This window comes from Oncorhynchus keta, chromosome 23, assembly GCF_023373465.1.
Source record: "Oncorhynchus keta strain PuntledgeMale-10-30-2019 chromosome 23, Oket_V2, whole genome shotgun sequence".
NCBI classification, from domain to species: domain Eukaryota; kingdom Metazoa; phylum Chordata; class Actinopteri; order Salmoniformes; family Salmonidae; genus Oncorhynchus; species Oncorhynchus keta.
In genome coordinates, this window is record NC_068443.1 from 40,848,152 (window position 1) to 40,875,582 (window position 27,431).

The following is a 27,431-nucleotide window of genomic DNA, read 5'->3' on the forward strand; positions in this document are numbered from 1 at the left end:
TATGTTCTACATCATCAAAACTATGAAATAACAAATGGAATCATGCAGTAACCAAAAATGTGTTACACAAATAAAAATATATTTTATATTCTTCAAAGTAGCCACCCTTTGCCTTTATGACCGCTTTGCGCACACTTCGCATTCTCTCAACCAGCTTCATGAGGTAGTCACCTGGAATGCATTTCAATTAAAAGTTCATTTGTTTTTTTCTTTCCTTAATGCATTTTGAGCCAATCGGTTGTTGTGACAAGGTAGGGGTGGTATACAGAAGATCACCCTATTTGGTAAAAGACCAAGTCCATATTATGGCAAGAACAGCTCAAATAAGCAAAGATCTTGAGAAAGTCCATCTCAATCAAGTTTCTTCAAGTGCAGTCGCAAAAAACATCAAGCGCTATGATGAAACTCGTTCTCATGAGGACTGCCACAAGAAAGGAAGACCCAGAGTTACCTCTGCTGCAGAGGATAAGTTAATTAGTTACCAGCCTATGATTGTAGCCCAAATAAATGCTTCAGAGTTAAAGTAACAGACATAAACTGTTCAGAGGAGACTGTGTGAATCAGGCCTTCATGGTCAAATTACAGCAAAGAAACCACTACTAAAGGACACCAATAATAAGAGACTTGCATGGACCAAGACACACAAGCAATGGACATTAGACTTGTGGAAATCTGTCCATTGGTCTGATGAGCCCAAATTTGAGTTTTTTAAATATTTTTTTTATTTATTTATTTATTTTTCTCCCCCCCCAACTGCCATGTCGTTGTGAGACGCAGAGTAGGTGAACGGATTATCTCTGCGTGTGTGGTGGTGCTTTGCTGATGACAGAGTTATTTAGAATTCAAGGCACTCTTAACCAGCATGGTACCACAGCATTATGCAGTGATACGCCATCCCATCTGGTTTGCGCTTAGTGGGACGATAATTTGTTTTTCAACAGGACAATGACCCAACACACCTCCAGGCTGTGTAAAGGATATTTGACCAAGAAGGAGAGTGATGGAGTGCTGCATCCGATGACCTGGCCTCCACAATCACCCGACCTCAACCCAATTTAGATTAGTTGGATGAGTTGGAATTGCAGAGTGAAGGAAAAACAGCCAACAAGTGCTCCGCATATGTGGGAACTCCTTCAAGACTGTTGGAAAAGCATTCCAGGTGTAGCTGGTTGAGAGAATGCCAAGTGTGCAAATCTGTCAAGGCAAAGGGTGGCTGCTTTGAAGAATATAAAATTATATTTTGATTTGTCGAACACTTTATTTTATTTTTGGTTACTACATGATTCCATGTGTTTCATAGTTTTGATGTCTTCACTATTGTTCTGCAATGTAAAAAATAAATGAGAACCCTTGTGTGTCTGAACTTTTGACTGGCACTGTACATGGTAAGCTAGAAACACATTTAACACCAATGTTGGTTAAACCCTTGAAGTGACTACCATAGTACTGTAGAACCCTTTTTTCATAAGGATTATTCAATGTATTTAGTTTGGATCTCTCTGCCTAGCTGATTGTCAGGGGTGGGTGGAGTGCTTTCAATATAAACAAGATGTATTGATTTATCAATCATTGGGCTGAACCCTGACCAAGGAGGTTTCATTATTTTCATCTCTGGCAGAAAAATGTATGACCTTATTAAATGTATTTTACCACTTGTGGTTTCGTAGTGTACCACCCATATCGTTTTCCACTTTCACCCACGTTCTCTCTTGCAGTTGCCCTGCCCTTCAGAATTCATGTAGATCAACTGGTACTTGTGAAATGATTCAATGTTCCTTTTGATACTGTACACTTTTTACTACTAAGCTATCTGGAATTTAAGGTAATACGGAGGATAATTTTGCAATTTGATTATACATTTTATGTCCCCTTGAAGTATAAAAAAAATAGTAAAATGTTTTATTGGCCTTACTGCTATTAGCCCATACAAATGCATCTAAAACAATCAGAAGTTTGTCCTGTATCTGAGAGACGGTGTAATCAGACCTCTACTTTTTCCACATTTTGTTAGACTTTTTAAAAAATTGATTAAATTGTTTTCAATTTCCGAACAATATCCCATAATGACAAAGCAAAAACCATTTAATATACTTTGCTCTGTTCATCTTTCCCTTGATCCTGACTAGTCTCCCAGTCCCTGCTGCTGGAAAAGCATCCACACAGCATGATGCTGCCACCATGCTTTACCGTAGGATGGGTGTCAGGTTTCCTCCAGAAGTGTTGCTTGGCATTCAGTCTAAAGAGTCAAATCTTGGGTTCATCAAACCAGATATTGTTTCTCTTTTGGCAAACTCCAGGGAGCTGTAATGTGGCTTCCATCTGGCCACTCTACTTTTATTTAAAGGCCTGATTTGGTTGAGTGGTGCTGCAGAGATAGTTGTCCTTCTGGAACTTTCTCCCATCTCCAGAGGAACTCCAGGATTTCTGGCAGAGAAGGGCCTTGGTCAGGGAGGTGACCAAGAACCCAATGGTGTTCTTGGTCACCTCCCTGACCAAGGCTCTTCTCCCTCGATTTGCTCAGTTTGGAAGAGTTTTGGTTGTTCCAAACTTCTTCCATGTAAGAATAATAGAGGCCACTAATCTTCTTGGAGACCTTCAATGCTGTATAAATGCTTTGGTAACCTTTCCCAGATCTGTACCTCGACATAATCCTGTCTCGGAGCTCTAAGGACAGTTCCTTCGACCTCATGGCTTGGTTTTACCTCTGACATCATTTGATTTGTCACATGCACCTAATACAACAGAAGGTTTCACCTTACAGTGAAATGCTTACTTGCAGGCCATTAATGAACAATGCATTTAACAAAAGACCCCCACAAAAGTAAGATAAGAATAACAAATAATTAAAGAACAGCTGTAAATAACAATAGTGGGGCTATATACAGGTGTTACCTGTACAGAGTCTATGTTCGGGGGCACCGGTGTTGAGGTAATATGTATATGTAGTTATAGTTATTAAAGTGACTATGCACAGATAACAGAGTAGCAGCAGTGTAGAAGAGGGGGGTGGGGGCAATGCAAATAGTCTGGGTAGCCATTTGATTAGATGTTCAGGAGTCTAATTGCTTGAGGGTAGATGCCTTTTAGAAGCCCCTTGGACCTAGACTTGGCGCTCCGGTACTGCTTCCTGTGAGGTAGCAGAGAGAACAGTATGACACAGGTGGCTGGAGTGTTTGATAATTTTTAGGTTCTTCCTCTGACACAGCCTGGTATAGGGGTCCTGGATGGCAGGAAGCTTGGCCCCGGTGATTTACTGGGCCTTACGCACTACCCTCTGTGTAGTGCCTTGCGGTCATACCATGCAGTGATGCAACCCGTCAGGATGCTCTCAATGGTGTTGCTGTAAAACCTTTTTGAGGATCTGAGGACCCATGGCAAATCTTTTCTTGATGGGGAAGGGGTTTGGTCGTGCTCTCTTCATGACTGCCTTGGTGTGCTTGGACCATGCTAGTTTGTTGATGTGGACGCCAAGGAACTTGAAGCTCTCAACCTGCTCCACTACAGCCTCGTTGTTGAAAATGGGTGTGTGCTCTGTCCTCCTTTTCCTGTAGTCCACAATCCTCTCCTTTTTATTGATCACGTTGAGAGGTTGTCCTTGTGCCACACGGTCAGGTCTCTGAACTCCCTATAGGCTGTCTTTTCGTTGTCGGTCATCAGGCCTACAACCGTGTCATCGGCAAACTTAATGATGGTGTTGGTGTCATGCCTGGCTGTGCAGTCATGAGTGAACGGGGTTCAGGAGGGGACTGCGCATGCACCCCTGAGAGCCCCTGTGTTGAGGAACAGCGTGAGGTATGTGTTGATACCTTACCACCTGGGGGCAGCTTGTCAGCAAGTCCAGGATCCAGTTGCAGAGGGAGGTGTTTTAGTCCCAGGGTCCTTAGCTTAGTGATGAGCTTTGAGGGTACTATGGTGTTGAACGCTCAGCTGTAGTCAATGAATAGCATTCTCACACAGGTGTTCCTTTTGTCCAGGTGTGAAAGGGCAGTGTGGCGTGCAATAATGGTGTTATCTGTGGATCTGTTTTGGCCGTATGCAAATTGGAGGGAGTGTATGGTTTCTGGGATAATGGTGTTGCGAGCCATGACTAGCCTTTCAAATGTTTTCATTGCTACAGCTGTGAGTGCTACGGTTCGGTTGTCATTTAGTCAGGTTGCCTTTGTCCCTGTGCCCAAGAACACTATGATGGTCTGTTTGAAACAACATGTTGGTATTAGACTCAAACAGGGGGAGATTGAAAATGTCAGTGAAGACACTTGCCAGTTGGTCAGTGCATACACGTCCTGGTAATCCGTCGGGTCCTGCGACCTTGTGAATGTTGACATGTTTAAATGTTTTACTCATATCGGCTGCGGAGAGCGTGATCAGTCGTCTGGAGCAGCTGATGCTCTCATGCTTGTTTCATTGTTACATGTCTCAAAGCGAGCATAGAAGTTATTTAGCTCGACTGGTAGGCTTGTCACTGAGCAGCTCTCGGCTGTGCTTCACTTTGTAGTCTGTAAATGTTTGCAAGCCTAAATACATTGAATTCTAAATAAATCACTGACAGTGTCACCAGCAAAGTACGATCACACAACCTCCATGCTTCACTGTGGGAACCACATATGCAGAGACTTTGTTCTCCTACTCTGTGTCTGACAAAGACAGTGTTGGAATCAAAAATCTAAATTTTGGATAGGGCAGATTAACACTGGTCTAATGTCCATTGCTTGTGTTTCTTGGCCCATGCACATCTTCTTATTGATGTCCTTTAGTAGAGGATTCTTTGCAGAAATTTGACAATGAAGGCCTGATTCACACAGTCTCCTCTGAACTGTTGATGTCTGTTACTTGAACTCTGAAGCATTTATTTGGGCTGCAATCATATGCTATTAACTAATTAACTTATCCTCTGCAGCAGAGGTACCTCTGTCTTTCTTTCCTGAGGCGGTCCTCATGAGAGCCAGTTTCATCGTAGTGCTTGATGGTTTTTGCGACTGCACCTGAAGGAACTTTCTAAGTTCTTTATTTTCCGGATTGACGGACCTTCGACTTAACCTCTTACAGCTCCCCCCCTACTTTGTGCAATTTCCGCCTGAAGACATACCCAAATCTAACAGCCTGTAGCTCAGGCACAGAACCAAGGATATGCATATTCTTGGTACCATTTGAAAGAAAACACTGAAGTTTGTGTACATGTGAATTGAATGTAGGAGAATATAACACAATATATCTGGTTTAGATACTTTTGTATGTTTAAATTGTTTTATCTTTAAAATGAACAAGATAAAACAAACATTCAGATAGGACGATGGGGACCATTTCAGTGAAAAATATGAGGGCAACAGTACTTGTGCAAAGTTTCAGAATGATAACTTCCAAAATGAGTGTGCTTCATTTATCATGAAGTCACCCAGGTGTCCCACACATGTACCCAAGTGGCCAAATTGGTGAAGGTATACATTTTGAAACCAAACTATATACAAAATATCAAAATGGTATTCTAACACCCCCCAAAAAAAAAAACAAATTATATATATTGGTGCACAATGATGTCATGACTTGTTGTCTTCAAATCGGTTTCTTTCAGTCAATACGTCCCGCGAAATGGCCCATGACCCATTGATTGTGTTAAACAAACCAGTTGATTGCAGTGAAACCAAACATGACTGGAAAAGTCACGTTCTGTGTGGGTTATTTACCTGGAATGTGTCGTCCAAAATGGAATGAGACGGAATTCACGACACAAGCGGTTCACAAAATGTTTCGTGTTAGGCTATAAAAACAGATTTTATCAAACAAAAGATCATTAATTGTGTAACAATGGGCATTGGAATTGCAAACAGACAAAGATCGTCAAAGGTAAACAATTTATTTTAATGCATTTTGTGATTATGTTACGCCTGTGCTGGTTAAATTTATTTTAATTTTATGGGGCTCTATGCTCCGATAATCCCATCGTATTCTTTCGCAGTAAATCCTTTTTTAAATCTGACAACGCAGTTGGATTAGCAAGATTCTAGGCTTTCGATACATGTGAGACACTTGTATTTTCATGAACGTTTAATATGACTATTTAAGTAGTGATCCATGCGCAGAGAGATTAAAGTAATGATGGACTGTTTCTCTTTGCTTTTTTGAGCTATTTTACCAAATAGGGACATTTTTTTTTGTATACCACCCCTACCTTGTCACAACACAACTGAATGGCTCAAATGCATTTGAAGGAATACAATTCCACAACTGATCTTTCAACAAGCTTGTTGAAGCTTGTTGAGAGAATGCCAAAGTGTGTAAAGCGGTCATAAAGGCAAAGGGTGGCTACTTTGAAGAATCTCAAATATATTTTGATTTGTGTTACACTTTTTTGGTTACTACATGATTCCATATGTGTTATTTCATAGTTTTGATGTTTTCACTATTATAATGCAATGTAGAAAATAGTACAAATAGAGAACCCCTTGAATGAGTAGGGGTCCAATCTTGACGTGTGTGTGTGTGTGTGTGTGTGTGTGTGAAAGAAAAGCACCTTTTTTTGGTTCATTAAAATAACATCAAATTGATCAGAAATACAGTTTGGACTTTGTTGTAAATGACTTGTAGCTGGAAACGGCAGGTTATTTTGTGGAATATCTGCATAGGTATACAGAGGCCCGTTATCAGCAACCATCACTCCTGTGTTCCAATGGCACGTTGTTAGCTAATCTATGTGTATCATTTTAAAAGACTAATGGCCAGAAACTGGAAGTTACATTAAATAGTACCCGCAAAACACCAGTCTCAACGTCAACAGTGTAGAGGCGACTCCGGGATGCTGGCCTTCTAGGCAGAGTTCCTCTGTCCCAATGTCTGTGTTCTTTTGCCAGATCTTCAGTTTCTTGGCAATTTCTTGCATGGAATAGCCTTCATTTCTCATAACAAGAATAGACAAGTTTCAGACGGAAGTGCTTTGTTTCTGGCCATTTTGAGCCTGTAATCGAACCCACAAATGCTGATGCGCCAGATATTCAACTAGTCTAAAGAAGGCCAGTTTTATTGCTTCTTTAATCAGAACAGATTTTTAACTGTGCTAACATAACCCTTTTGCAATTTTCTAATGATCAATTAGCCTTTTAAAATTATAAACTTGGATTAGCTAACACAACGTGCCATTGGAACACAGGAGTGATGGTGGCTGATAATGGTCCTCTGTGCGCCTATGTGATCTACAGTTTCCAGCTACAATAGTAATTTACAAGATAATGTCTACACTGTATTTCTGATCAATTTGGTGTTATTTTAATGAACAAAAATTGTGCTTCTAAGTGACCCCAAACTTGAACGGTAGTGTATGTATATGAGAACAAAACATACAAACGCGACATGCAACAATTTGTAATATTTGACTTTACAGTTACAGTTAAGGAAATCGGTCAATTTAAATGAATTCATTAGGCCATAATCTATGGATTTCACAGGACTAGGCAGGGGTGCTGCCATGGGTGAGCATAGGCCCACCCCACATGGGAGCCAGGCCCAGCCAATCAGAATTAGTTTTTCCCACAAAAGGGCTTTATTGCAGACAGAAATACTCAAAATGAGAGAAATAAGCTTTTTGTGCATATGGAAAATTCCTAGTATTTTTATTTATTTCAGCTCATGAAACATGGGGGGACGAACAATATGTGGCGTTTTTTACATTTTGCCTATGGGCGTCTTAGAGCAAAACAACCGACATGTTCGTGTCAGTGAGGGTCATCTTTGCACAGAGGGCAGTCCCTCCAGGATTCTGCGTTTCTGTGATTCATTGCAAAATCAACGCATATGATGCAGTAGTTCGCAATTTTGACCAATTCCCACACTTTTTGCGAATAAGGGTCCAATCAAAAGCGGGCTTTTAATTTTTTACCAATTACTGCACTGTTACCTTGGAAAATGGCCCAATCAACCACACGTCAACAGGTTCTTTTTTCTTTTTTCCCTCTCTCCTCCCTGGCCTGTCAGCATATTCGCGTGCCAAGATGGGTGATTGTTGATGGCTGACGGGCAGTATAATGAACAGAAATCAATCTCATTTGCCAACAAAAATAACAGCTAACGACTGTGCAAAACAATTTCCAAATGTTTTTGGAAACTAGAGAATGTCGACGATCAAGTCACTTCGCATCAGCAGAGCATATGAGAATGTCTGAACAGTTCCCACAGCAGCGGCAGATCACCATGACTGAAGTGGTAGCAGGGAAGACTGGCAAGCTCTGAAAGAATCAAGTTGAGTGGCGTTTTACTCAAACTTTTACTCCGCTAACCTTGGCTTTAGTGGGAGGGTCAGCACTCTCTCCCCAGTCTGTCTATGGAGAGTGCTGCTCAAAGCACCGAGTGCAATTTGTCAGCTTTGCTGTTTTAAACTCTCTAAAACGTAATACTTATCATGAAAGCACGATCTTTCTGGATTTTTTAAATAAATGGAATAGTAAATATCAACCACAATTCTCTATTTTTACGTTTTCTCTTAATCTCCCTTACAACCCTTTCAGAAAAAGCCTTCAAAATTCTTGCTTGTGATAACTTATTAGAAAGAAATACTGATCCTCAAATTGAAAGAGATTGATCAGCGTTGAATATGTTAAGAGATGCATCCTGTGTTGATGGCAAGCCAGATGGAGAGGTGTGAATGGATTATGACAGATGTTAAAAGGAAAATAACCAAAATTGAGCACTTTAGATGTTCTAATTGTTTTTCTATTATGTATTCTGCTTAGTCGTCCTCAAACTGAGCACATGACTTTTATTGCTTTATATGAAATTAATATGAAATGTATAGCAGAGTTTCAGAAAAGTTTATGCTTTTTTTGGCTGTAGAAATCACAAATGTTGCTAAATCTTGGAGGGATACGGGTCATATTAATGTGTAGCTCATACTGTTCGGATGCTGCATACAGAAGTTGGCAGATCAGCTGTACCAACTTCAGATGAATCCCAAGTTGTGGTGGTCGTAGCGCAAAATGGAGAACACTCTCGTTTGCGTGAGTCATCTTTCCATAGAGGGGTTATAAAAGTTTGTAGTCAAACTGTTTGGATGATTTTGTGAGACCGATTTTGGGGATGTCTCATTGTCTGACAAACTGCTCTAGCTCTTTCAACTTTCACCACAGATGCGGAAGGAAGTGTGACGTGTGGATCCAATGCAAAAATAAAAAACCCATCTCTAGCTGAAACTCACAGATCTTTTTTTATTATGATTCTTCGATTTAAACCTTAGGGGGTTAAAAGGACAAGTATTTAAACTCAAGTTGAACAAAATGGATACTGGACAGTGACAGTCCACCAATAGTCTTAAGATATATCCTCATAATAAACAGCACCCACATTTCACATAAGTGATGTCTTCCTCTGTACCCCAATGCATATATTCTTTCAATGAATGTATTAAACTCGACTATAAACTGTAGTTTAAAAAAAATAGTCTTCAAGCATTAGTTTGTCCAAAAACATGCTTGACTCTGTCATCTCTTGCCCAGTGACTCCTGCACAGGCAATGACCTAACATCACACTCAACCCTCTGTCACCAAATAGGCTGTACACCCTGCAGTTTCCTCTGGTGAAACCTGTCCACCTTGTCTTTGGACGTGTTGATGCAGGCGTTGTGCTTGTTGCTCTGCAGGTGGTGCCAGTACTTGAGCAGTTCGTTGGGGTGAAACTGGTGGGAGGTTATGAGGTGGCTATACTTGCAGCTGGAGTAGGACACACGCCAGTGGTTGAACAGGAACTCATTAGGCGGCGGCGTGGGTTCGATCCGCAGCTTGGCCAGGCAGATGCCCACGTAAACGTCCTCCAGATGCAACCTGCGGATACCCAGGGAGGCCCTGTAGATCTTTCCAGCCAGGTCCCCTGAGAACACATAACCCGTTCCTGAGCAGAAAGTAGGGTACACCTCGCTGGGGTACAGCTCGGGGGGCATGTACCACTTGCTATTCTTGTTCCTGTTGGGTGCATAGCCCCTCATCAGGTAGCCTGTAATATAGTCCCGTTTGGGGTGCATCTCTGGCTGGAGCAGCTTGTGCACGAGATACTCTGTGTTGACAAACATGTCACTGTCTGTCTTCATGACATAGTTGGTGCCCGGGCAGTGCGTGGACACCCAGTGCATGCCCATCAGGGTTTTTATAGTCAGGTTGTTGTAAGTGTCCATGTAATCCTGCTGGATGATGTCATGGTGCCTCCGGCTCTCGGCCTCCAGGATGCTCTGCTGCAGGCGGCCTACCCTGCCCTCCTTTACGCCTAACAGGAAGAGCCTAACAAAGCTTAGGCCCGGGACCATGCTCTCGTTCCCCCAGGTCTGCCGAATGGTCTCCCTGGCTTCCACCTGATTGCCCTCCGTGGCTATCAGCAGCACCAGGAATGGCTCTGGGTTGCCCTCCCGGCACTTGTCTGGCTCATTGATGATGTAAGGGTATGGCTCTGAGGTCAGCAGGCCCCTTAGCCCGACTTCCCCACTCAAGCTAGCATTAGCCGCCACTGAGTTCTCCAGTCCCGTAATCCCCTGTGGAAAGGAGGAGTCCTGAGGGGAACTGAGGTTGGCATTTCTTTCCGGAGGCGAAGGGGGAACCAGTGCGTCCCTCCATAGAGTCTGTGATGAGCTGTGATTCCCTTTTTCTTTGGTAGAGTGTAATCCTCTTTCGGTGTAAGCCACTAGGTGCTCCCTCTGCCATGTTGGCCCCCTGAGGCCCGGCAGCCAGTCTTGATGGCCCAGGATGATCAGGAGCGAGAGGAGAGACAGTAGGCCAGCGACATGCGTGTAGCAGTGGCGCCTCCTCCACTGCATGGTGTCTGTGTACCACCTCACGTGGGCAGCCGTAACACACTTGGTCAGGTCAGGCGTATGCTGTGTGCGATATCGTTGATGAACCAAGTAATTAGTCGGGAGGTGGTGCATGTATTGAACCGTAACATTCAAGTCACTTTGAATTGTTGGTCAGTTGTCAAACCTGCCCATATGTTTCAACCAGGTTCATGCGGTCTTCAGCAGAGGCCAACGTTTTTATCTAGGAGAAAAACAACAGTGGTAATGTTAGCACAAGTTAAAACCATCAAACGCTTTGTCTAGGGTGACTGAGTGATTGTCGTGGTGTGATAACATACAGTGCATTGGGAAAGTATTCAGACATGTTGACTTTTTCCACATTTTGTTACGTTAAAGCCTTGTTCTAAAATGGATTGATGAGGGAAAAAACAATTTAATCTACACACTACCCCACAATGACAAAGCAAAAACAGTTTTTGTGAATGTAAATACAAAAAAAACTACATTTTAAAATAGCATTCAGACCCTTTACTCAGTACTTTGTTGAAGCACCTTTTGGCATCGATTACAGCCTGGAGTCTTCTTGGGTATGACGCTGCAAGTTTGGCTTGGTCAGGCTCCGGAGACGGGCACATCGCGCACCGCTCACAAGCATACTACTCGCCAATGTCCAGTCCCTTGACTACAAGGTTGATGAAATCCGAGCAAGGGTAGCATTCCAGAGAGACATAAGAGACTAACATTCTTTGCTTCAAGGAAACATGGCTCACTCGAGACACACTATCGGAGTCGGTACAGCCACCTGGTTTCTTCATGCATCTCGCCGACAGAAAGTAGTATCTTTCTGGTAAGAAGAGGGACGGGGGTGTATGCCTTATGATTAACGAGACATGGTGTGATCATAACAACATACAGGAACTCAAGTCCTTCTGTTAACCTGATTTAGGATTCCTCACAATCAAATGTTGACCGCATTATCTACCAAGAGAATCCTCTTCGATTATAATCACAGCCGCATATATTCCACCCCCCCAAGCAGGCACATCGATGGCCCTAAACAAACGTTATTTGACTATGTAAACTGGAAACCACGTATCCTGAGGCTGCATTCATTGTAGCTGGGGATTTTAACAAGGCTAATCTGAAAACAAGACTCCCTAAATTCTATCAGCATATCGATTGTGCTACGAGGGCTGGTAAAACCCTGGATCATTGTTATTCTAACTTCCGCAATGCATATAAGGCCCTCCCCCGCCCTCCTTTTGGAAAAGCTGACCACGACTCCATTTTGTTGCTCCCTGCCTATAGACCGAGACTAAAACAGGAAGTTCCCGCGCTCCGGTCTGTTCAACGCTGGTCCGACCAATCTGATTCCACGCTTCAAGATGGCTTCGATCACGTGGATTGGGATATGTTCCGCATTGCGTCAAACAACAACATTGAATACGCTGATTCGGTGAGCGAGTTTATTAGCAAGTGCATCAGCGATGTCGTACCCACAGCAACTATTAAAACATTCCCAAACCAGAAACCGTGGATTGATGGCAGCATTTGCGCGAAACTGAACGCGCGAACCACTGCTTTTAACCAGGACAAGGCAATCCGTAAGGCAATCAAACAAGCTAAGCATCCGTGTAGAGACAAAGTAGAGTCGCAATTCAACGGCTCAGACACGAGGTATGTGGCAGGGTCTCAGTCAATCACAGATTACAAAAAGAAAACCAGCCCCGTTGCGGACCAGGATGTCTTGCTCCCAGACAGACTAAACTTCTTTGCTCGCTTTGAGGACAATACAGTGCCACTGACACGGCCCGCTACCAAAACCTGCGGACTCTCCTTCATTGCAGCCGATGTGAGTAAAACATTTAAACATGTTAATGTTGTAAATGACTGAAGCTAGAAACGGCTGATTTTGTTTTAATGGAATATCTACATAGGCCCATTATCAGCCACCATCACTCCTGTGTTCCAATGGCACGTTATGTTAGCTAATCCAAGTTTATAATTTTAAAAGGCTAATTGATCATTAGAAAGCCCTTTTTGCAATTATGTTAGCACAGCTGAAAACTGTTCTGATTAAAGAAGCAAGAAAACTGTCCGCCTTTAGACTAGTTGAGTTTCTGGAGCATCAGCATTTGTGTGTTCGATTACATGCTCAAAATGGCCAGAAACAAAGTACTTTCTTCTGAACCTCGTCAGTCTATTCTTGTTCTGAGAAATGAAGGCTATTCCATGCGAGAAATTGCCAAGAAACTGAAGATCTCGTACAATGCTGTGTACTACTCCCTTCACAGAACAGCGCAAACTGGCCCTAACCAGAATAGGAGTGGGAGGCCCCGGTGCACAACTGAGCAAGAGGACAAGTACAATAGTGTCTAGTTTGAGAAACAGACTCCTCACAAGTCCTCAACTGGCAGCTTCATTAAATAGTACCCACAAAACACCAGTCTCAACGTCAACAATGAAGAGCCGACTCTGGGATGCTGGCCTTCTAGGCAGAGTTGCAAAGAAACAGCGATATCTCAGACTGGCCAATAAGAAGAAAAGATTAAGATATGCAAAAGAACAGACACTGGACAGAGGAACTCTGCCTAGAAGGCCAGCGTCCTGTTATACAATAGTTAGTGGCACCCTTCTCTTTTAGCGCCTCTCTCCCTAATATTGACACCCACTTTCGACTGGTACTGTGTGTTACAATTTACATTAAAAAAAGGACTACTAATGTTGCTTTGCATGTGAGTCATGCAAGTCTAACTGGAGCCAGTTACTTTTGAGAGAAAATAAACCAAATTACTCTTAATGACATGCCACAGGATCGATTATTATACTTGTATTTACATGTGTATCCGTTTTTTAAAACCTCACTTTTAGATGTGTTATGAAGAGGAAACCAACATCCTGTTAGAGTGACTTCATAGCAAATCTTCTCTCTTAAATTGAGGGCTATTTGTGCCTTTCCTTGTAAGGAACCACCCTTGTGCATGATTACGGTTACTATCTAATATATGAGTGAACTAAATAAGTTAACTATGAAGATCTATGTCCTCAATCGCTCCTTTAGACAATTGGAGGAATTGATACTTGGATAAAGGTATAAGCAAGAAGTGGGCACATTTGGAACAGCAACCCAAGCGAACTGAAAAAGTATGTTTAATTTAGATTGCTGTGAAAGCACTGCACTGTTTTCACATTTTCGGGCATCTATAGTCCCCTGGAGTGGTGTGGGTTCTCTCACATTCGACTGGATTACATGCCGCTCTCAAATACCCCCAGACAAAGGGTTGTTTGTGAGAGCGCACAAAAGGTGCTAAAAAGCCAAATCCCTCATGTAGGCATCCTCTGGTATGCAAAGAAACATTAAACACACACACCCCAATGTGTTCTCAGGTTCTAAACAAAAACGAGCTCTCTAAGCTATATATTCCTTCCTAGCAGCCAGCACCTGTGCATCAGTGTGTACATGGCAGCTTTTACTACCAATACGCTCTTGTAAGAGCATGTGTGTGTTTTTGAGCTGTAATTGAGCACGCCGGACCAGAAGACATACCTGTTCAAGTCGTTTCAGGGCAGTGCGGAGGGCTTGCTCCCCTCATCTCTCATCTACTAGGGCACAACAACCTGCCCATGACTGCCCAGTGCTGCTGCCAGCTTCAATGGTTTATCTATTTCTTCCTGTCCACCACACACCTTGGCTCACCTCTCAGCTCCATCTCACGGTTACCGTTTTATCGCAGCTTTTCTCTCTGTGTGGGGTGGCCCAATAACGGTGCGACTGCTTCTATGGATCCCGCTTTGGCCGGTGTCGTTCCTTCTCTGCCATGTTTTTCAATGCCTTTTGCTGCGAACGCACCCACACGCGCAGAGCGATCCCTCCCTTGGTTTTAAATATGACTCATTGTCAAATTCACTCGGGCACACTGGCTCTTGGTGCCTGTGTGTGTGTAGAGCACCCGAGCTACATTCTCTTCATCCACGGTGCTCTCTGTGTCGCTTATGTCTCTTCTGTCCCCACACGCTTCCCCTCTATCAACCTCCCTCGCTCCCTATCTCTCTTGCTGTGCTATCGCTCTGTCGCATCTGCTCTAGCTGGTGGGGGCTACTGAGGGGGGCAGGGCTGTTTTCTCTATGTTCTGATGGATAGTTGCAGGCTTGGTGACAGTATGCTAGTGTTGTCACGATACCAGATTTTAGTGTTGCACGGTATACCGGTACCACTGTAATGTCACGGTACCAAAACGCCAGGTTTACTTATAATACCAACATTTTAGAATACCGTAGTACCGTGTCTTATATACTAACGACTTTTTCAGTCCTACCAATCTAAAAAATCTGCTGGCGCCTGTTATAAAATGTTTATCAAGTCTGTTTTTGTTTCAATTCAGTTGAATTTAATAAGCAACAGCCACTACTAGTCTCTTGTATGCACTGGTCCAATATCCACTTCACTTTCATGCGCATATCATGTGTGGCAGCTGTAATCAGCCAGCTGCATCCCCTACATGCCTTTACCTGCTTTTCTCCGTCCTCTCTTCGCGTGTGTCTATTCCTCTGTCAGTTTTAGAAATATATAATTTAGCCGTGATGGCGAGCAGGGATGCAGTCCCTGATGAGTCTTCTGTTAGATTTGTGCATTTGTTACATTGTATCATGTATCATCACTTGTTATAACCAAGAGTACAGACTAGTCTGAGTAGACTTTGAAAGTTCACTGTCATGCAGCCTCAGCTTCAGTGTCAGCGAGGGAACATAGAGCACCACTTCGTGACAGGCATGCTTACAGCAAAGAGAAATGTTTTTGTCTCTAGCCTAAACGGTTAAAAAAAAATATATGACCCATTTTTACTGGATGTGCCCCCCTTTTAATCGGGATTCACGCGCATTTTATATACGGGCTATTTTAAACTAGTCCCGTGTTGCTATTTATTTTTTTGATTACAAATGTTATGTAAATATGAAAAATATTTTGGCTGGTAAAAAATAATCTGTGGCTGGTAGATTTTATTCAATTTTTTTTCTGCCACAGTGGCTGGGGGACCAAAAAGGTAATTTTAGGCCCTGGTTCGGATCATTACAATTTTTTTAAATGTACCGAAGAAAAATAAAGATCCCTTTACATTTCTCGTTGAGAGCATGGCTCTTCTGTGGCTTGTTGTGCAGGCCTATGACTGGCATTCCAGTCAGGCCAGTGTTGATGTAGTTTAAGCAGCTTGACTTCCAGACTATCCCAGCAAAGCTGCTGATTCACTAATCTGTCTGCGAGGCCAGTAGATCATGAATAGGAAAGAGAAGACCGTGGGAAAGAAACTAGATGCGAGGGAGATTAAGGGACAACAGCTCTAGAGGGATAGACCAAAAACCTTTGCAGGGGCAGAGGCCCCCCCATACAGGTTTACTAACTTTTTGACTGGACTGGAGGACTATTGGCCTAATATTGACTGATTTTGAGAGTTAGGGTGACCAATGTCATTACGAATTGGCACCAAAGAAGTACAGGCCTACATAGAAATGGTTACTTATATTTTCTACATACTTGGAGAATCATACTTGAATACTCCTCGCATCCTTCCTCATCCTCAAACCCCATTGGATGACAGTCACACGTCTCTCCAATCTGACCACCTCCAATGGATTTTGGAGAGAGAGGACGTGAGGAATTTGAAATTCTCCCTTGGACTAGATGGACAAAATTTGTATTAAACCACCATTCTAACTCAAGCCTTTATTGGTGGACGATGTGCGCTATCTGGACAGCTAAATTAATCTGATAAAATATTCACAGTTCATTATTTTGACAATACAAAACAGGCTTGCATAATTTATTGCATAAGAACTTTAATGTACCGCAATAATACATTTAAAAAACAGCCCATGGGCCCGGGATTTTCATTGCATTCTCTTGACTCTGCCCTGAACTATTGAATCATATCTGTCATCTACAACTCACAAGTCTGTGCTGCTGCTCATGGAGTAACTGACAAATCTGCAGGAAGCCGACGCATTAGGAGTTCTGAGTAAAATTATATGAAAACATATCTATCTGTATAACTCTGCGTCTCTGAACAGATGGCTCCGGTCACAGCAGTTTTCCCTACCATTCAATCTGCCACCTAACTGTGTTGGAAAATAATCTATGGGAAACACTGGGTCAACTGGTGACTTTCATGAAGTTCTGTGGGCCGTGTTCCATACATCAAGTAAAATAAGAGACTAAAGAATTATTCAACCTACTAGTAGAAATCCAACAGGAACCAATGTGTTAAAGCAACATTGCCAGAATTTCAGGAAGTGCTTCAGGGTGGAGTTTCTCCATGGTTCTAATTTAGAATCAGCTTCCCTTCCCCCAATCCTAACCTGAACCATTAGGGGGAAATGCAAAACTGACCTACCGAGGTTCTGGAAAATGGTTCCCCTTTTTTTCTGTACTGAGCAAAGTTTAGGTCTGCTGAGTGCAAACTTCTGTGGAACTTCCAGCATGTGTTTACTGTGAACACTGAGGCTGTACCCGCTTTGAGTTTGACTGTGGTCAAATAGGCTTCTGTGGATGATCATAATGTAGACCTACCAGAGTGGCCTACCATCAAAAACAAAATGCATCCCATAACATTTGAACATGGAAATGGCTGTTCTATCATGCAGTGTAAAATGTAGGCTTACATTCCACAAGACTTTTGTGGAAAAAACATGCAGGACTTGACGTTAACCTGTTTATCCACTTGACCTTCAGACAAGGTGACTGAAAATGTTTGAAAGAAACTTTAAAAATAAAATGCATTATTATTCCCATACCATTTATTACAGAGAATCAGATCAATGCTACACTCTGCCGTATTGGCTACGTAGATTAGTCAAGGTTGTCTCAAAATACAAGAGTCCTACGTGTCAATGCAATAGAATCAGGTGCATTCTGCCTACAACAAAATAATTTGCATAGTTTTGCATACTAATGAGTCTTGCATAGTTTGTTTTGGTATGTTGCATTAAAAGTTGATAATGTTGATTTGATCACAATTTCCACCATAAAGAAAAGCATTGAGTGTTAACTAAGGGGGGCGGGGGGGCTGAGTGAAGTTCATTCGCAGGCTTATTTCTAATGCACGCAGCTTAGAGGGAATATTGGGTCTGGGTTAGTGATACAACCACTGGTTTGAGTCCCAGGCTCTGGCCGGATCGACACTATTGAGAGCTCTGACAGTATCAACACTTAACTCCCTGTAAATGTTTCTACAGCGCTTCTTTGAAGCCGAGCTCTGGGACTGTCATTAGATGATGAATTACCACTAGACCTTAGAGAGGGTGTGACCCTTGATACACTCCCATCAGACTAGATGCACACCCCTTCTAAGGGGAATTGGCCTGAGGGAGGAGGGAGCAACAGTCATCATACACAACACTGAGGCTCTTGATATGGACAATATATACAGTGCAATCGGAAAGTATTCAGATCCCTTCTCTTGTTCCAACATTTTGTTACGTTACAGCCTTATTCTAAGTCTACACACTAACCCATGATGACAAAGCGAAAATGGGTTTTAGAGATGTTTGCAAATTTAGTAAAAATGATAAACCGATATCTTATTTACTTAAGTATTCAGGCCCTTTGCTATGAGACTTGAAATTGAGCTCCGGTGCATCCTGATCATATTTGGGATGTTACTACAACTTGATTGGAGTCCACCTATGGTCAATTTAAATTGATTAAACATGATTTGGAAAGGCACACACACCTGTCTATATAATGCCCAACAATTGACATTGCATGTCAGAGCAAAAACCAAGCCATGAGGTCAAAGGGATTGTCCGTAGAGCTCCAAGACAGGCAGCGATTAATTTCTTGATGCACCCATCCCGTTAGCGGGATCATTTACGTCAACATCAGCTGGAATGCAGCGCGCCAAATTCAAATGTAATTTTCATTAAATTACAAGTGCAATATAGCAAAACACAGTTTAGCTTGTTGTTAATCCACCTGGCGTGTCAGATTTCAATAAAGCTTTTTGTCGAAAGCTATAAAAGCGTTTATGTAAGAACATCTCTCTCAGTAGACAAAATACACTGCTCAAAACAAAAAAGGGAACACTTAAACATCACAATGTAACTCCAAGTCAATCACACTTCTGTGAAATCAAACTGTCCACTTAGGAAGCAACACTGATTGACAATAAATTTCACATGCTGTTGTGCAAATGGAAAAGACAACAGGTGGAAATTATAGGCAATTAGCAAGACACTCTCAATAAAGGAGTGGTTCTGCAGGTGGTGACCACAGACCACTTCTCAGTTCCTATGCTGATGTTTTGGTCACTTTTGAATGCTGGCGGTGCTTTCACTCTAGTGGTACCATGAGACTGAGTCTACAACCCACACAAGTGGCTCAGGTAGTGCAGCTCATCCAGGATGGAACATCAATGCGAGCTGTGGCAAGAGGGTTTGCTGTGTCTGTCAGCGTAGTGTCCAGGGCATGGAGGCGCTACCAGGAGACAGGCCAGTACATCAGGAGACGTGGAGGAGGCCGTAGGAGGGCAACAACCCAGCAGCAGCAGGACCGCTACCTCCGCCTTTGTGCAAGGAGGAGCAGGAGGAGCATTGCCATAGGCCTGCAAAATGACCTCCAGCAGGCCACAAATGTGCATGTGTCTGTTTCTGACCGTTTGAGCAGACTCCATGAGGGTGGTATGAGGGCCCGACGTCCACAGGTGGGAGTTGTGCTTACAGCCCAACACCGTGCAGGACGTTTGGCATTTGCCAGAGAACACCAAGATTGGCAAATTCGCCACTGGCGCCCTGTGCTTTTCACAGATGAAAGCAGGTTCACACTGAGCACATGTGACAGACGTGAGAGTCTGGAGACGCCGTGGAGAACTTTCTGCTGCCTGTAACATCCTCCAGCATGACCGGTTTGGCGGTGGGTCAGTCATGGTGTGGGGTGGCATTTCTGTGGGGGGGGCGCACAGCCCTCCATGTGCTCGCCAGAGGTAGCCTGACTACCATTAGGTACCGAGATGAGATCCTCAGACGCCTTGTGAGACCATATGCTGGTGCGGTTGGCCCTGGGTTCCTCCTAATGCAAGACAATGCTAGACCTCATGTGGCTGGTGTCAGCAGTTCCTGCTAGATGAAGGCATTGATGCTATGGACTGGGCCGCCCGTTCCCCAGAACTGAATCCAATTGAGCACATCTGGGACATCATGTCTCGCTCCATCCACCAACGCCACATTGCACCACAGACTGTCCAGGAGTTGGTGGATGCTTTAGTCCAGGTCTGGGAGGAGATCCCTCAGGAGACCATCCGCCACCTCCTCAGGAGCATGCCCAGGCGTTGTAGGGAGGTCATACAGGCACATGGAGGCCACACACACTACTGAGCCTCATTTTGACTTGTTTTAAGGACATTACATCAAAGTTGGATCAGCCTGTAGTGTGGTTTTACACTTTAATTTTGAGTGTCACTCCAAATCCAGACTTCCATTGATCATTTTTGCGGGATTTTTGTTGTCAGCACATTCAACTATGTAAAGAAATGTAATACATTCAGTTCTAGGATGTGTTATTTTAGAGCAGGGTATTACAACCCGCTAGCCGCCAAGTAGATTGGTCACAAGTCAGAAAAGCAATAAATTAAATTTGCTGATCTTCAGATGTTTTCACTCACGAGACTCCCAGTTACACAATAAATGTTCCTTGTGTTCCATAAAGATTATTTTAATATCCAAAATACCTCCATTTGTTTGGCGCGTTATGTTCAGAAATCCATAGGCTTGAGCGGTCACGACATCGCAGACAAATTCCAAATACACAGCCAAAAACTCTGGGGACACCCTGCTATACACTGACGCGATGTGATCTTTCTCGCTAATTTTTTCAAAATAAAAGCCTGAAACTATGTCTAAAGACTGTTCACAACATGGGTAAGCCATAGGAGAAGGAATATGATTGATATCCCTTTAAATGGAGGGAAGGCATTCAAAGGAACATGGAGCTTTCAAAATAGAGGCCACTTCCTGGTTGTATTTTCCTCAAGTTTTCATCTGCAATATCAGTTCTGTTATACAGACAATATTTTGACAGTTTTGGAAACTTTTAGAGTTTTCTATCCTAATCTGACAATTATATGCATTTTCTAGATTCTGGGCTTGAGAAATGGGCAGTTAAATTTGGGAATGTTTTTCATCCAAAAATCTAAATACTGCCCCCTACACTCCTTATGTAAATGTGATATTACATTTGCTAACATTTCTAAACATTTAATCAATTTAGAATAAGGCTGTAACGTAACAAAATATGGAAAAAGTCAAGGTTTGAATACTTTCCAAATATGTTGTAGACGAGTCAGTTGGATGGAACTTGCTTACCCTATGCCAATATGTAGGGTTGGCTTTTCATTCATCAGGCTGTAGGTTGACCGTTGTGTTTTTGTTTGTGTGTTTCAGGAGGGAGCGTCTGCCAGGAAGGCCCAGACACCAGCCCTGCAGCCCGTCCCCAGACCAGGTCTGTATATCTGTCACCACCAAAGTAGGTGACATGAAAACATTGTGTTAATGTAGGCCTTTTGTAGACACAGCTTTCCCAGTATTTCAAAGCCCCTGTATCAGCAGTCACCACCAACCCTGGCCCAAAAAGTAACCTTTAGAGCTGGGTTGGAATAAAACTTTGCACGTCACGTTGAACCCCCTCGCAGTGTGCATGGTTTCATTACAGCACAGTACTCAAACACCTGATTCAAGACCTTTATTGGTTGAATCTCGTGTGTTTTTAATGGGCAGGCCTGCAGAGCCTGTTACTCTCAAGGACTGGAATTAGTGGTTGACTCAAACAGTCGTGGCCAAAAGTTTTGAATGGCACAAATATTAATTTTCACAGTCTGCTGCCTCAGTTTGTAGGATGGCAATTTGCATATACTCCAGAATGTTATGAAGAGTGATCAGATGAATTGCAATTATAATTGCAAAGTCCCTCTTTGCCATGCAAATGAACTGAATCCCCCAAAAATATTTCCACTGAATTTCAGCCCTGCCACAAAGGGACCAGCTGACATCATGTCAGTGATTCTCTAGTTAACACAGGTGTGAGTGTTGACGAGGACAAGGCTGGAGATCACTCTGTCATGCTGATTGAGTTCGAATAACAGACTGGAAGCTTCAAAAGGAGCGTGGTGCTTGGAATCATTGTTCTTCCTCTGTCAACCATGGTTACCTGGAAGGAAACACATCATCATTGCTTTGCACAAAAAGGGCTTCACAGGCAAGGATATTGCCGCCAGTAAGATTGCACCTAAATCTACAATTTATTGGATCATCAAGAACTTCAAGGAGAGTAGTTAAATTGTTGTGAAGAAGGCTTCAGGGCACCCAAAATAGGCCAGCAAGCGCCAGGACCGTCTCCTAAAGTTGATTCAGCTGCGGGATCGAGGCACCACCAGTACAGAGCTTGCTCAGGAGTGGCAGCAGGCAGGTGTGAGTGCATCTGCATGCACAGTGAGGTGAAGACTTTTGGAGGATTGCCTGGTCAAGAAGGGCAGCAAAGAAGCCACTTCTCTCCAGGAAAAACATCAGGGACAGACTGATATTCTGCAAAAGGTACAGGGATTGGACTGCTGAGGACTGGGTAAAGTAATGTTCTCTGAATCCCATTTCCGATTGTTTGGGGCATCCGGAAAAAAGCTTGCCAGAAGAAAAGGTGAGCACTACCATCAGTCCTGTGTCATGCCAACAGTAAAGCATCCTGAGACCATTCATGTGTGGGGTTGCTTCGCAGCCAAGGGAGTGGGCTCACTCTCAATTCTGCCTAAGAACACAGCCATGAATAAAGAATGGTACCAACACATCCCCCGAGAGCAACTTCTCCCAACCAACAGTTTGGTGACAAACAATGCCTTTTCCAGCATGATGGAGCACCTTGCCATAAGGCAAAAGTGATCATTAAGTTCCTCGGGAACAAAACATCGATATTTTGGGTCCATGGCCAGGAAACTCCCCAGACCTTAATCCCATTGACAATTTGTGGTCTATCCTCAAGAGGCGGGTGGACAAACAAAAAAACACAAATTCTGAAAAACTCCAAGCATTGATTATGCAAGAATGGGCTGCCATCAGCCAGGATGTGGCCCAGAAGTTAATTGACAGCATGCCTGGGCAGATTGCAGAGGTCTTGGAAAAAGAAGGGTCAACACTGCAAATATTGACTCTTTGCATCAACTTCCATGTAATTGTCAATAAAAGCCTTTGACACTTGTGAAATGCTTGTCATTATACTTCAGTATTCCATAGTAACATCTGACAAAAATATCTAAAGACACTGAGGCAGCAGACTTTGTGAAAATTAATATTTGTCATTCTCAAAACTTTTGGTCATGACTGTACATGTAGACAGCTTTCTATGTACTACTACATCATGTTCCTGCCGTTTGAAACACTTTCTAGTCTTTCTCAGGACAACTGATGTTTGCTTCAAGGTTGTGACCTAAGCCAAACGTAAGGGATGGTAAGATTCACAGATAAGCATCCGTCCCAATAAGCATCTGTCCTGGGTGCCCAAACCAATCCATATTAAACATGCATCAGTAATGGGAAATAAAATTAACACCTGCCAAATGCGGGTCAATTTAGATATTGGCGGGTAATACTGCCTATTTCACCAGCCACGTTGGCGGGTGGTCAATTTGCAAGGCTCTACAGTGCGAGCATTACATTTGTGAATAAAAATAATCCAAAGTAAAATATGAGCACATGTGAGTTAAAAAAATGCTGCAGTATCTCTTTACAAAGCATTTGTGATTTTGTTTCACAGCAGCTAATTGCACAAAGAAATATGAATCCTATATCCCACACTGCCTGGCAGGGGAGCTGTGTGCAATTAGTGAAGTTCATTCATAGATTATTTTTATTTACTTGAATATCTACAAAGTGAGCCACTATACCATATTACTACTTAATAATATATTTATTGTTTTACACTGAACAACAATTTTAAAACAATTTAACTGAGTTACAATTCATATTACAGTGCATACAGACCCCTTGACTTTTTCACATTTTGTTACAGCCTTATTCTAAAATGGATTAAATCGTTTCCCCCTAATAAATAGACTACAATGCAAAAACAAGTTTTTAGAAATGTTTGCAAATAATTTTTTAAAAACCTTTATTTAACTAGGCAAGTCAGTTAAGAACAAATTCTTACTTTCAATGATGGCCTAGGAACAGTGGGTTAACTGCCTGTTCAGGGGCAGAACGACAGATTTGTACCTTGTCAGCTCGAGGGTTTGAACTTGCAACCTTCCGGTTACTTCATAGATTATTGTCCAATGCTCTAATCACATTTACTTAACTTCACTAGGGTATGTGGGACGTTAGTGTCCCACATCAACAGCCAGTGAAACAGCAGGGCGCCAAATTCAAAACAGAAATCCCATAATTAAAATTCCTCAAACACACAAGTATTTTACACTATTTTAAAGATACACTTGTTGTGAATCCAGCCACAGTGTCCAATTTCAAAAAGGCTTTACGACGAAAAGCACACCAAACGATTGTTAGGTCAGAGTCAAGTCACAGAAAAACACAGCCATTTTTCCAGCCAAAGAGAGGAGTCAGAAATAGAGAAAATTAATTACTAACCTTTGATCTTCATATAATAATAATAATAATATATGCCATTTAGCAGACGCTTTTATCCAAAGCGACTTACAGTCATGTGTGCATACATTCTACGTATGGGTGGTCCCGGGAATCGAACCCACTACCCTGGCGTTACAAGCGCCATGCTCTACCAACTGAGCTACAGAAGGACCATCAGATGACACTCATAGGACTTCATGTTACACAATACATGTTTTGTTCGGTAAAGTTCATATTTATATCAATCTGAGTTTACATTGGCACATTATGTTCAGTAGTTCCAAAACATCCGGTGATTTTTCAGAAAGCCACATCAATTTATAGAAATACTCATGATAAACATTGCTTAAGGATTACAACTGCAATGCATGGAATTTTCCGATGCAACCTCTGTGTCAGATTTTAAAAAAACTTTACGGAAAAAGCACACCATGCAATAATCTGAGTACAGCGCTCAGACCAAAACAACCCAAACAGATATCCGCCATGTTGTGTAGTCAACAGAAGTCAGAAATAGCATTAAATATTCACTTACATTTGATCTTCACCATAATGCACTCCCAGGACCACAATAAATGTTTGATTTGTTCGATAAAGTCAATTTATGTCCAAATACCCCCTTTTTGTTTGCGCGTTCAGCCCAGTCATCAAATTCATGAGGCGCGATCACTAGGTGCAGACAAAGTCAGTTCCGTTACAGTCCGTAGAAACATGTCAAATGATGTATAGAATCAATCTTTAGGATGTTTTTAACGTATCTCCAATGTTAAGCGGATAATTCCTTTATCTTTAGAATTGCAATGGAACGCAAGCTAACTCGCACGTGAACGCGTGGTCAGCTCATGGCACTCTGGGAGAGACCTTACTCAATCCCCTCTCATTCGCCCCAACTTCACAGTAGAAGCCTCAAACAAGGTTCTAAAGACGGTTGACATCTAGTGGAAGCCTTAGCAAGTGCAATATGACCCCATAGAGTCTATGGCATAGTCTATGGCATAGACACTGTATATTCGATAGGCAATGAGTTGTAAAACTACACACCTCAGATTTCTCACTTCCTGGTTGGATTTTTTTCTCAGGTTTTTGCCTGCCATATGAGTTCTGTTATACTCGCATACAGTTTTAGAAACTTCAGTGTTATCTATCCATATCTACTAATTATATGCATATCCTGGCTTTTATGGCTGATTAGTAGTTTAATTTGGGCACGCTTTTCATCCAAAATTCCCAATGCTGCCCCCTACCCTAGAGAAGTTAACTAAATCCATTTTAGAACAAGGCTGTAATGTAACAAAATGTGGAGAGTCGAGGGGTCTGAATACTTTCACCACCATTTGCCTCATGCAGTGCGACACATCTCCTTTGCATAGAGTTGCTGGATATTGGCGGGAACTGGAACACATCGATCCAGAGTGTCCCAAATATGCTCAATGGGAGACATGTCTGAGTATGCAGGCCATGGAAGAACTTGCACATTTTCGGCTTTCAGAAATTGTGTACAGTTTCTTGCGACATGGGGTCGTGCTTTATAATGCTGAAACATAAGGAAATGGCGGCTGGATGAATTGGATGACAATTGGCCTCAGGATCTCGTCACGGTATCTCTGTGCATTCAAATTGCCATCGATAAAATGCAATTGCGTATGTTGTCCGTAGCTTATGCTTGCCCATACTATAAACCCACCGCCACGTTGATAAGAGAACTGCTCGCTCACACAACACCATCTGCCTGGTACATGCCTGGTGGACTTCCTGAAGTCAGCATGCCAATTGCACGCTCCCTCAACTTGACATTTGTGGCATAACTAAGCATATTTAATGGCCTATTGTCCCCAGCACAAGGTGCAATGATCATGCTGTTTAAGCGGCTTCTTAATTTGCAACACCTGTCAGATGGATGGGTTATCTTGACAAAGGAGATATACTCACTAACAGTGAAGTAAACTAATTTGTACACAGTCTTAGAAACAGGTTTTTTGTGCATGGAACATTTCTGGTATCTTTTATTTCAGCTCGTGAAATTTGGGACCAGGCATGTTGCGCTTGATGTTTTTGTTGCAAAAAACTGTGTGGCTGGTAGATTTTTCATTTCTACCTGCAACAGTGGCTGGTAGAAGAAAAAAAATCTGTTGGAATACTTGGGAAAAGATATCCAAAATGTTAATCACTTGGCGCTGATTTCTTGATTCTCAGTCTTATGTCCAACAATTTTAAAGTATATGCAAAAAAATTGTGGGTGCAAATAGTTGGGGATTCCTGGTCTAAACTAGAGGTGCACGATATATCGGTGAACATGTCGGAATCGGCTAATATTAGCTAATAAATGCCAACATCGGTATCGGCCGATATCTAGTTTAACAGCGATGTTAAAAACTCATGTCAAAGCTAACGTGCATACCTATATAACGTGGGTACGTAACGTAATAATGGCAAGAAAGATTTTTCGCTTCACGTGCAACACAGCATTCCTAACCATGTCAGCTGTGTAGATCAAGCAGTCATTTGAAAGAGTAAGAACATTTTAGCAAGACAACTCAAAGGCGAATGGAATTCAGTGCCCTTTACAATCAACCGTTCTCTGTCGTGTGTGTGATGTTGGCTTTCGCCGACTGGTCGAGCACAAGTACACACTACCAAGTACTCTATTTTTCAGATGTTGCCCTACCGGAGTTACACAGTAATAGCGTCACTGCTATTAGCTTCACGACATGCATACTATGGAACGCCGTTTGGCTCATTGCGTGTCAAAGTTGATACTGTAGCACTGTCAAAGCTGTGCAAACACTCGTCGCGAATTATGTGCTTACAATACCGTGTTAGGAATAAAAGCATTGTTTGTTTGACTGCAACTTCTGGGGTAGCTAGCTTTAGCTTGGTACCAATTAAGCACTAATACAACCAGCCTGAAAACAATGACCAGTAGAAACTGCAGTCATTTTTCATTATTCTTAGCAATGATTTAGGAATCCTTGTGATTAAGTATTAGCTAGGTTGCCACTTGTTGTTCGCCTATTGAAATTAAACATCGGTTCATGAAAACAAATGGCTAACCAGCTG

At 42.5% G+C, this 27,431-nt stretch overlaps 2 protein-coding genes across 9 annotated transcripts in view; one reads left to right on the plus strand and one right to left on the minus strand.

Moving 5' to 3' along the window:
- Positions 1-27,431, plus strand: part of LOC118402331 (parafibromin-like) — a 62,511-nt gene that overhangs the window by 20,531 nt on the left and 14,549 nt on the right. The window contains exon 12 of the mRNA XM_035800449.2: positions 21,189-21,246. Coding sequence (XP_035656342.1) covers positions 21,189-21,246 — 58 coding nt within the window. The remainder of the gene's footprint in view (positions 1-21,188; positions 21,247-27,431) is intronic.
- The window catches only part of LOC118402332 (beta-1,3-galactosyltransferase 2-like), a 62,207-nt gene continuing 43,938 nt past the window's right edge, over positions 9,163-27,431 (minus strand). For 5 of the 8 annotated variants that reach the window (XM_052477221.1, XM_035800459.2, XM_052477220.1 and 2 more), the window contains one exon: positions 9,163-11,001. In XM_052477221.1, coding sequence (XP_052333181.1) covers positions 9,522-10,892 — 1,371 coding nt within the window. In that variant the 5' untranslated portion in view covers positions 10,893-11,001 and the 3' untranslated portion in view covers positions 9,163-9,521. Of the gene's footprint in view, positions 11,002-14,307; positions 14,795-21,110; positions 21,252-27,431 lie in introns of those variants that run through there. The other 3 variants (XM_035800456.2, XM_035800455.2, XM_035800451.2) reach the window with 3 other exon arrangements.